The sequence below is a fragment of the Glycine soja genome, chromosome 4 (assembly GCF_004193775.1).
Source record: "Glycine soja cultivar W05 chromosome 4, ASM419377v2, whole genome shotgun sequence".
NCBI lineage: Eukaryota > Viridiplantae > Streptophyta > Magnoliopsida > Fabales > Fabaceae > Glycine > Glycine soja.
In genome coordinates this window covers 32,678,519-32,689,258 of record NC_041005.1, presented here as the reverse complement: position 1 = coordinate 32,689,258, position 10,740 = coordinate 32,678,519, and the positions used below count along the sequence as shown (strand labels likewise).

Here is a 10,740-nt window from a genome sequence, read left to right as displayed (position 1 = left end):
TGGATTCTCCTTTAGTGATAGTGAGCACTTAGCCTATAAGCTTAATAAATCCATCTATGGATTGAAACAAGCCTCCTGCCAATGGTATCTAAAATTTCATGAGGTCATCACTTCATTCGGTTTTGAAGAGAACATCATGGATCAATGTATATACCAAAAGGTCAGTGCGAGCAAGATTTGTTTTCTTCAGTTATACGTGGACGATATTTTGGTTGCATCTAATGATAAAGATTTGCTATATGAGGTGAAACAATTTCTCTCGAAGAACTTTGAAATGAAGCATATGGGAGAGGCATTTTATGCCATTGGCATTAAGATTCATAAGAAAAGGTCTCGAGTCATTTTTGGTTTGTCTCAATAGATCTATATTAACAAAGTTTTAGAGGGATCTAACATGAAAGATTGTTCACCAAGTGTAGCTCCCATTGTGAAGGGTGACAAACTTGATTTGAGTTAGTGCCCGAAAACTGATTTTAAGCGGGAACACATGAAGAATATTCCATATGCTTCAATTGTTGGAAGCCTTATGTATGCTCAGGTTTGCACCAGACCCGACATTGCATATGTTGTTGGAGTTCTGGGAAGATATCAGAGTAATCAAGGTATTGACCACTGGAAAGTTGCAAAGAAAATGATGAGATACCTTCAAGGAGCAAAGGATTACATGCTCGTGTACAGACAAACTGATTGTCTAGAGTGATTGGCTACTCAGATCCAACTATGTTAGTTGCATTGATTCATGAAAATCAATATATGGTTATATTTTTATGGTAGCTGGTGGAGCTGTATATTGGAGAAGTGACAAGCAGATCTTGATTGCTACTTCCACTATGGATGTTGAGTTCATTTCTTGTTTTGAGGCTACGTTGCATGGTGTATGGTTGAAGAGTTTTGTGTTCGGGCTTAGAGTTGTGGACTCTATTTCTAGACCATTGAAGTTGTAATGTGACAACTCTGTTGTGATATTCATGGCTAAGAACAACAAAAGTGGAAGTCAAAGTAAGCACATCGACATCAAGTACTTAGCCATAAGAGAACGTGTTAAAGAAAAGAAAGTGGTCTTTGAACACATTAGCATTGGGTTGATAATAGTCGATCCTTTGACTAAAGGCATGCCACCAAAGAATTTTAAGGATCTTGTAGTTCGAATGAGACTTGGTTCCATGATGTGATTTCATTGTAGTACAATTGTTATTTTTGAAACTCTTATTTAGTTTAATGTTTTCTCATATGTTTTGTGCACATGTTCATTTATTTATGAGAAATATCATTAAGTGTAAATTTGGAATAAATATATGGTTTATTCATAAAGTTGAGAGCTAGCATTTAGAGACTTGATATATTGTGGTACATGAACGATAATACTTGCTATTAGTGGACCTATCGCCATGACTCATATTTTGTTTCTTGTTATGACTAATGTTAGGTTAAATGGACCAAGTCGGAGAATGATGGAATTTTCGTTCCTTTATTCCCATATTGTTTTTCTGTTTTTTCCCGTTGCGATTTCTATGGGAAGCGGGTTTTTGTACATGGTCCATTTTCTTCCCACATTCAATCCTTATCCTCTTCAATGTTCAACAACAAACAACAACCCATGCTCCAATCCATGAAGGTTGAGCTTTGTGATGGGCAGAGCTCTATAAATAGAACCAGGTGCTCTCAGTTTTGATCATCAAGTCTACTCCTCTCTTCAGATAAACTCACCATTGAGTTTGAGCCAGTAAAGGTTTGGAAAGCTAAAACTGTGAAGGCTGAAAAAGGTCAATAGCAATGGCTAGAGGTAGTACCTTTAAAATTTATTTTTCTTCTCTGCTTTCGATGTTTGCTCTGGATGTGTTGCTTATGGTTGTTAACATGTTCAAACTAGTATATTTATGTTTAATATCTAAGGGATTTAGAGTGTGAGAAGGCCTCATTGACGCGACCCAATTGGGAGAGGGCTTAGACCATGGAAGTGATGGAAGGGTGTGCAATATGGTGTGGTGAGAGGATAGGAGGAGTTTGTGGAGGTGGTGGAGTTCGTGGTGCATGTTGGCGCTGGTGAGGGTGCAAGTTATGATAGCGACTAGGTATTGAGTATAAGTGTGGTTGTGGAAAAGGAAGGGGAAGAGATATCATGTTTGACTAGATGTCATGCTAGCTTTGGATCTAGTGGTGTTTAGTTATATGGGGGTGTTGCGTGGCCGTGGGGTTGAAGATGAATTGCAGCACTAGAAGTTATGGTGGACGTGGTTCGAAGAAGAAAATAAATAGGACCAAAATAAAAATAGTTACAATTTTTAGTCGCCACTATTTTAAATTATTTATTTTAAAATTTAAAAGTTAATGAAACATTAATGTTTCTAACAAAAACTGGGAAAAAAATCAAAACGAAACCTTTCAAAAACATAAAAAAATAAATGAAACTTTTAAAACTTAATATACAAAAATAAAAAATACTAAAATATAAAAGGATAAAAAATAATATTTGGCTTATCTTATATATAAGATACAATATATGACAAGAGGTAATATAAAATATGGTAAAATATGTTTGGAGTTCTTGTAAAATTTAAAAAGTATTATTTTAGTCCTCATAAAATTTTTCATATTAATTTGATCCTTTAAAAATAAAACATATTTTTTATGGTCTTTAATGGTAACTTCGTTAGACAATTCCTTTATATGACTAACAGACTTAATTATTTTCTTTCTTTTTCTTCCCAAGCACACTCAAAAGACACTAAAACATATTGTTACTTTATCTTTCCCTCTAATGTCTTACAAAAAAATCATCAAAAAATAATAAAAATTACAATTTTTAAGATTTTTAGTCGCAAAAAATTGTGTAATGCATTTTAGAGAATTTTAATTACCACAAATGATTTAATTTATGTGTAATTAAATTCATATTAGATTATCATATAACAAAGTTATCATTTAGAACTATAAAAATTATGTTTTATTTTTCACATGACCAAAATAATATGAAATTTTTTACTATAATCAAAATAATACTTTGCAAATTTACGACGATTCAAAATATATTTTATCTTATAAAGTATGAAAAAATTATTTTTCATTTAGTTGTATTTCAAACCCAAACTATTAATTATTCCATTTTACTCGTGTGCATTGCCCCACACGGCTCACACAACCGAGCCACGGGGCTCCAACATGTAATTTCTAGAAAACCATAGGAGATAAAAAAAGAGTAGCAAAGATTGGAGAAGTTAGTAAAACAAAAAGGGTAGTATGGTAAATACAAACATAGAAGAGTATAGGAATTAGAATTATAAACTTTGAAAGAGAGGCGGGCGGGAGGACAGGTGTATTGCATATAACAAAGCCCCAGGAGGCTATTTCGGTGCCATCAAAATAATCGCTGGCCCTATCACATTATTGTTAATATTCTTCCCTTCTTTACCTTCTACTTTCCGAATCCAGAAAACACCACAACACCACCCAGAATTGTTGGGTTCCATTCTCAAAACAGAGAACAAGAAGAAGAAGAAAGAGAGAGAGTGAAAACGGGAAAAGCAAAAAGTTGTTTCTGTGATTGATTCTCTGCAACCGAATCATCATCAGCCACTTCTTCCCGTTTCATCTCTCCCATTTCTTCTTTTCTTCCGCTCTGGTTCAGTAAGGTACGAAACGCCGCGTTTTGCTCCCTTCTGATCTAGCCCCATCCCAAAATCACGTATCCAAACTTCTTTTTCATTTTCATTATTATTATTATTTCTTTAAAAAAATTGGTTTTACTAGGATCCCTAACTTACTGCATTCACCGGAAACCCAACAAGGCGTTGAGGATTACTATCTCAATCGCTTTCGGTTTATTTTTCGTGAATTTCGATGCTTTGGATTGCGACTCATATTGTTGTTACAAACAATATTATTTATTTTTAAAATAATACTTGTTTTTTTTTATAAAAAAAATGTTCTTGCTCGGACTTCAATTCGCCATCTTTCATTATACAATCTTGGTTTGCGGTGTTTTCTAGATTCAATGTCAGATCTACACCGACTTTTGCATTAATTGCACATTAATTCGCCGATAGATTGGTGTCTGAAAAAACTATCATTACTTACTATATTTACACCTTTTTCATTAATTCGGTAACATAATTTTCTAATTGATGTTGATGTTGATGTTTTTTCTTTTCTTTTAATAACATTGCAGCTTGGCTTTAAAATTTATATATTACTAATATTTTAGTTTTATTTAAATGGTGTTTTAACTTTCCATGCAGGCGAAGAGGGTTAACGTTATTCATAATGGTTGCAACAGCCGCTACGGCGTCGTTTCTTCCCGTGCCTTTGCCAGACGCTGGAAAAGGGAAACCCAAGAAACTGGGTGGTGGTGGCGGTGGCGGTGGCGGTTCTGTGAACCTCGGAGGACTCAAACAGAAACAAGGTTTGTGCGGTGGCTTGCAGGTCAAGGCAAACGCACAAGCCCCTCCGAAGACCGTGGAGAAGGTTGAGAATGATTTGTCGTCGTCGTCCTCGTCGATTTCGCACGCCCCGAGGACTTTCATCAACCAGTTACCTGACTGGAGCATGCTTCTGGCCGCCATCACCACCGTGTTCCTGGCGGCGGAGAAGCAGTGGATGATGCTGGATTGGAAGCCGCGGCGCCCCGACATGCTCATTGACCCCTTTGGGATTGGGAAGATCGTGCAGGATGGGCTTGTGTTCAGGCAGAACTTCCCCATTAGGTCCTATGAGATTGGCGCCGATAAAACCGCGTCTATCGAGACTTTAATGAATCATTTGCAGGTCAGCTTTTGCAAAAAATTGCTGAGAATTGCATTCAGCAATCACGATAAATATAACTTTTAATAAATTATTATAGAAGTTAAGTAACTTATCACGGGTTGTCAACAAAAATTTAGAGAATAATTGCATAGGACAAAACTTACCTACAGTTCGTTTGACATTTTTTGTGTCGTTTTTAAATCAAAATTAAAATTTTATCTTGGTAATTTGCAGATTATTAGATACAACTCCAATTTCGATCAAAGAACAATGCCAAAAACACCTATGGAATCTAAGTTTTGTGCAATTGCTTATTGATGATTTTATTTTATTGCCTAAATTGTCTGTTTTCCAAACAGGAGACTGCACTTAATCATGTTAAGACTGCTGGGCTTCTTGGTGATGGATTTGGTTCCACGCCTGAAATGTGCAAAAAGAACCTGATATGGGTGGTGACTAAGATGCAGGTTGTGGTTGATAAATATCCCACATGGTAAGTTGGTGTGACTAAGAAGAACCTTTTTGATGTGTGAAGAATTGCAAAGGCGTCCATGCTCAGCTGTGAAATCTTCTTTTGCCTTACTCATCTTTACTTTGACTTTATATAGTATCTGGTTGAATTATTTTGTACTTCTGCATTTGTTTCTGTCACTTGTGCTTTTTTGTTTCACAAAATTGGTATGATAGTTAGGAACTTGGGATTAAAGGCATGTTTGGAATATATTGTGATTGTGAATTATTTTTAAAAATATTTTCACTTTTCAAAATCTATCTCATGAATCTGTAAAAATAAAAATAAAAAATAAAACTACTGTAATGTGTATAAAAAATTCTTCTTGGATGGTAATTGATCTGATAAGCACATGCTTTTTACATAATGAATTATATGAAGTCCTTTGCCTTAAGTCTGTTAGACTGGGTATGAGATATGGTAGTAAATTCTTTTTACATTCCGTACATTTTTTTGCATATTTCTGTCTTATTATTGTAAAATGTTGGATGCATATACAGGTTTTCAAAAGAAGCAACTTATACCATGTGCCCTTTTCTGCATTTTGGTCTGTTCGAGAATAATCTCTTTAGTAAATTCTGAATCTGTTCATCTGAAGTTGAGTGAATCTATATTTGCTTCAGGGGTGATGTTGTTCAAGTAGACACTTGGGTATCTGCATCAGGGAAGAATGGTATGTGTCGTGATTGGCTTGTGCGTGACGCGAAATCTGGTGAAATCTTGACAAGAGCCTCCAGGTAGATATTAGTTTCAGGAATCCTTTCTTCTGTTGCCTATAGACATGTTTTGAAGTGTTATTCTGAATCTGAATGTGTCTCTCTGGTGATTTGGCACTGCTTTTAATCTCACAAGGCTGTGTGAAGTCATCTGTTATCATATTTACTTTTTCTTAATACACCACTATTGAAAGGCAATTAATTACTGATTTAATTATACTAAATTTTGTAGATGAGAATTTCTGAATCTACCAACAGTATCTCATATCTTCTTGATTTGTTATTAAGTACAAGCCTTCAACTGGTGTACATGTTGTACCTAGGTGCGAGGAACTTATAAGCATTTTCTGATTGGTTGATTTTGATTTTGATTTTGATTTTGATGTTATGCAGTGTTTGGGTCATGATGAATAAAGTGACAAGAAGACTGTCTAAAATTCCCGAAGAAGTCAGGGCAGAGATAAGCTCTTATTTTGTGGACTCTGCTCCAGTTGTGCCAGAGGATAACAGAAAACTAACCAAACTTGATGATTCCGCTAATTTCATTCGCACTGGTTTAAGTGTATGCAAACTTCATGTTATCATTGATTTATTTTCTAAAATATCTCAGATGTTTTCTAATCATATTATGTGTCTCTATTTTCAGCCCAGATGGAATGATCTAGATGTGAATCAGCATGTTAACAATGTGAAGTATGTTGGGTGGATTCTGGAGGTAGTCTTCTGTTCTTGTATTATTATTATTCTGTCCTTAATTTCTTTTCTTCTTTTGGTGGATATATTAGTAAGGCTTGTCTGACTGGACAGTTTGAACTTTTGCAAGGGAGGTTGAATGGTGATACTGTTATTCTGGAACACCCACTTTCCTTTCAAAAGACTCTAAACCCCATTGGGTCTATATGATAGTGTGCCATAGCAAATGCCACTCTGCCAGTGTGTTCTTTTGAGAGGAATCTGGGTGTGAGTAATAATGAAAGTGTTGAGTAAGATCATGTTTCAGAATTCCAGTCTCATCAAGTGAAAGTTGTTTCAAGACAGAAGCATTCAATTTTATATTATATGTGGGCATTTGATGCCTCATATGGAAGTGGTTTATGCCAGTTTTGAAGTGGCTTGAAAGTTGATACATGGGATAATGGATACTAAAATGGGATGGTGGATGGGAAAATAGAGCACGCTTCCTCGTTTGATCTTTTTTGTGTCCTAATATTTCCCCCTTTTTGATTATTGTGTTATTTTGAGGGAAAACAATTGATTTTACAAGGAGCTCTCTTTCTAACATTTTATATTGGTTGAAATTTATTAGAAATCACTAGTTTTGGTGAGACCCAATCAATTAATGATTATTTCAAGATTTAGAAGTGTGATCTACAAAAAATGATGATTTCTAATAAATTTAAATCAATCATAGAGGGTTTGAAAGAGGGTGACATGGAAAGTGTCACTAGCATTCCATTTTATGTTTTATTTGTTTAGTTTGTTATTTGCTTGGATTTTGATTAGAATGCTTTACCAAAAGAATTTTGCTTTGGACAACTGCAGAGTGCTCCACAGCCACTTTTGGAGAGCCATGAGCTGTGTGCCATGACATTGGAGTACAGGAGGGAGTGTGGCAGGAACAGTGTGCTGGATTCCCTCTCTGATCTCTCTGGTGCTGATGTAGGAAACTTGGCAGATGGTGGATTTTTTGAGTGCAAGCACTTGCTTCGACTTGATGATGGTGCTGAGATTGTGAGGGGTAGGACTCAATGGAGGCCCAAACCTTTAAGCAGCAACTTTGGTCATGTTTTGAGTCAGGTTCCAGTTCCAGCAGAAAGCACCTGAATCTTATCTTATTGATTGGCATCACTGGAGGAGGAGTGGCATAAATTCATAGAGAGCTTTGCTTGTTTTTATCAAATCTACGTATCTTAAAATATATATAAAAGAAAGTGTGTTACTTTGGCTAAAAAAGGGGAGGGGAAGTAGAAAGTAAAAAAAAAAAAAAAAATCTCGCTCTCATGATTTTGTAATTAAAAAATAGCTCCTAGCACTACTTTCTCCTACCTGCTCCATTTTCTGTTTCACTTATGGTTATGCTGCTGCTTGGTGTCATCAATATTTAATTGTTTCATCAAAATGGCTAAGGGTGTATATTATATATTTTTGTTTTCTTTTACCTTATAAGAAATATGCAATATTCCTCGTGAGCATACCAAAACAAATAAATGTATGTATAGGTTGCAGGAAAGGCAAGACACTTCGGTCTCTTTTATTGCTTCTATTTTAGTCTTCAATTTTTTTTAGGCAGGTCTTGATATTGTTATAGTTGTTATATGTTCTATGCATCTGTTGTCCACGAAGCACAAAAAAAGATCAGATGAAGTGGATATGCAATCAAAAGGCGAGCTGGGTTGCTTCCACCAGAAGGCACCGCCTTCTGTTGGAAGACCTTGGAAGGCCCAAGTGGGCCTGATTGCTAGTTGTACCCCTATGTTTACTAAATACTCCCCCTGCCTTTTTTTGCTGATTTTTTTTCCGTAACGTTACGGAACTTTACGAATTACGTAACGATACTTGTTTTCTTTCTGTAATGTCACAAAACCTTACGGATTATGTAATCATCCTTTTTTTGGCTTCCGAAATGTTACGGAACTTCACGGATTGTGCAACAATGCTTCCTTTTGATTTCCAGCATGTCATGGAACTTCACGGATTGTGCAACAATGCTTCCTTTTGACTTCCAGCATGTCACGAAACTTCACAGATTGCCTAACGATGGGTGCCAAGTACCTCGAAGTGGTCAAACGAGGGTCGCATCCCAACAAACGGATGGTCCCCGGACGAAATTAGGGTATGACACCTGTGATGTTCCACCTATGTATTCAGGGATAGCTGGTGGTTTTCGGCGAAGGTGATTTCAAACGGAGTTAATCCCGTACTCGAATGGCACGAAGTATTATACGACCATTCTGCCCACAACAGAAATCGTCCCCACAACGCTGGCTTGCGATGGACGAAGGCCCTCAAGTATTGTTCTACTATCCGATTTGCCACCTCCGTCTGACCGTCTGTTTGTGGATGGTAAGACGAGCTGAGTCTAAGCTTGGTGCCACTCAACTCAAATAATTCCTTCCAAAATCTACTCACGAACAATGGATCCCTATCCGAGATGATGCTGCGAGGTAGCCCATGCAGACGACTCACCATGGCCGTGAACAACTCCGCCACCTTCCTCGCAGAATGTTTAGTGGGTAACATACCCAGATGTAATCCCTTTGAGAATCGATCCACAACCATAAAAATTCATGTGTGGCCCTTATAAGCTGGCAACCCCACGATGAAGTCTATACTTAAATCCTCCCACGGCCGGAATGGTACCGGTAAGGGACATAATAATCCAGCTGGCTTGCGGTTGTCATACTTCGTAAGTTGACAAGTCACACATGCTGGGATGAACGTACGAACATCACTCCTCATGGAGTTCCATGTGAAATTCTCCTGCAACCTTTGGAGTGTTTTCTGAATTCCATAATGGCCCCCTGCTGGTGTACTGTGAAATTCCTCCATCAATAACAGAATAATGGAAGACCCCGTTGGGAGCCAAATGCTGTGCTTGTGCAGGATCAAGTCATTCTCAAGTTTATATTCAGTAGCTATGGTAGGGTCCCCTTGAATTTTCTCCTTCAATGTCAGGAATTCAGGGTGTGTTGCTAATTCTCTTTTGAGATCAGCAATGAAGGAGAACTGTGGTGTCGACAACAGATATAAGGAGGCCTTGTCTTCTTCTCCGGCGACTCTGGACAACGCGTTTGCCACACCATTCTCGTGACCTGGCTGATATTGGATGGTATATTCGAATCCCAACAAGCGAATTAGGTAACGATGTTCCTCCAGCGTCTGCACCGCCTGAGTCATCAGGTCCCGTAAGCTTTGGTGATTAGTGAGAATCACAAAATGATGGCCCAACAAGTAATGGCGCCACTTTTTAACGACCGTAGTTATTGCCGCAAGTTCGCGAATATAAGTTGAGGAAGCACAGAGCTTGGGACAAAACTCCTTACTGAAAAACTCGATGGGGTGACCCGCCTGAGAAAGAACAGCCCCTATTCTGGTACCAGAAGAGTCCATCTCCACCACAAATGGAATCTCGAAGTTGGGAAGTGCGAGAACTGGCGCGGTGGATATTGCTTTCTTCAATGCGTTAAAAGCTTCAGTCGCCATCTCCGACCACTGAAACTGACCTTTGCACAATAACTGAGAAAGAGGCGTTGCAATTTTGGCATAGCCCTTAATAAACCTCCTGTAAAAACCCACCAAGCCCAAAAAACTTCATAATGCTTTAACTGTTCGAGGAAGTGGCCACTCCTGGATCGCATGCAACTTATCCGGCACCGGTTCCACACCCCTCCCGGAGACCACATGTCCCAAATATTCGAGCTGTTCCTAAGCAAATGTACATTTAGAACGCTTCAAGGAAAATTTCCTTGAGACCAAGAGTTGGAACGCGTTCTCCAGATGCACCAGATGATCTGTCATCGTCTTGCTATAGATGAGCACATCATCGAAGAAGACGATGATGGACTTTTGCAAGATGGGTTAGAACAACTGATTCATGGTTGCCTGGAATGTAGATGGAGCGTTACACAGACCAAAAGGCATCACTCTAAACTCGTAATGCCCTTGATGCGTTCAGAATGCGGTTTTGTTGATGTCTCCCTCCTTCATCAGAATCTGATGATAGCCTTGCATCAAATCCAACTTGGAGAACCATCGAGCTCCATCCAGTTCGTC

The 10,740-nt window shown here is 37.9% G+C and overlaps 1 protein-coding gene across 1 annotated transcript; it reads left to right on the top strand.

Annotated features, from left to right (window-relative positions):
* Positions 1–3,294: 3,294 nt before the first annotated feature.
* LOC114409600 (palmitoyl-acyl carrier protein thioesterase, chloroplastic-like) lies at positions 3,295–8,206 on the top strand. Its single transcript, XM_028373107.1, has 7 exons — positions 3,295–3,629; positions 4,236–4,761; positions 5,100–5,233; positions 5,875–5,988; positions 6,361–6,529; positions 6,614–6,682; positions 7,510–8,206. The coding sequence occupies exons 2-7, from the start codon at positions 4,261–4,263 to the stop codon at positions 7,789–7,791; spliced, it is 1,269 nt and encodes a 422-aa protein (XP_028228908.1). The 5' UTR covers positions 3,295–3,629; positions 4,236–4,260; the 3' UTR covers positions 7,792–8,206.
* The last annotated feature ends 2,534 nt before the right edge of the window (positions 8,207–10,740 follow it).

Bases quoted from the DNA above. Each gene is read 5' to 3' on its own strand.
- LOC114409600 (XM_028373107.1), top strand. From the start codon at position 4,261: ATGGTTGCAACAGCCGCTACGGCGTCGTTTCTTCCCGTGCCTTTGCCA. The intron at 5,234-5,874 runs GTAAGTTGGTGT...TATTTGCTTCAG, and splicing joins GTTGATAAATATCCCACATG to GGGTGATGTTGTTCAAGTAG. The intron at 6,683-7,509 runs GTAGTCTTCTGT...GGACAACTGCAG, and splicing joins ATGTTGGGTGGATTCTGGAG to AGTGCTCCACAGCCACTTTT.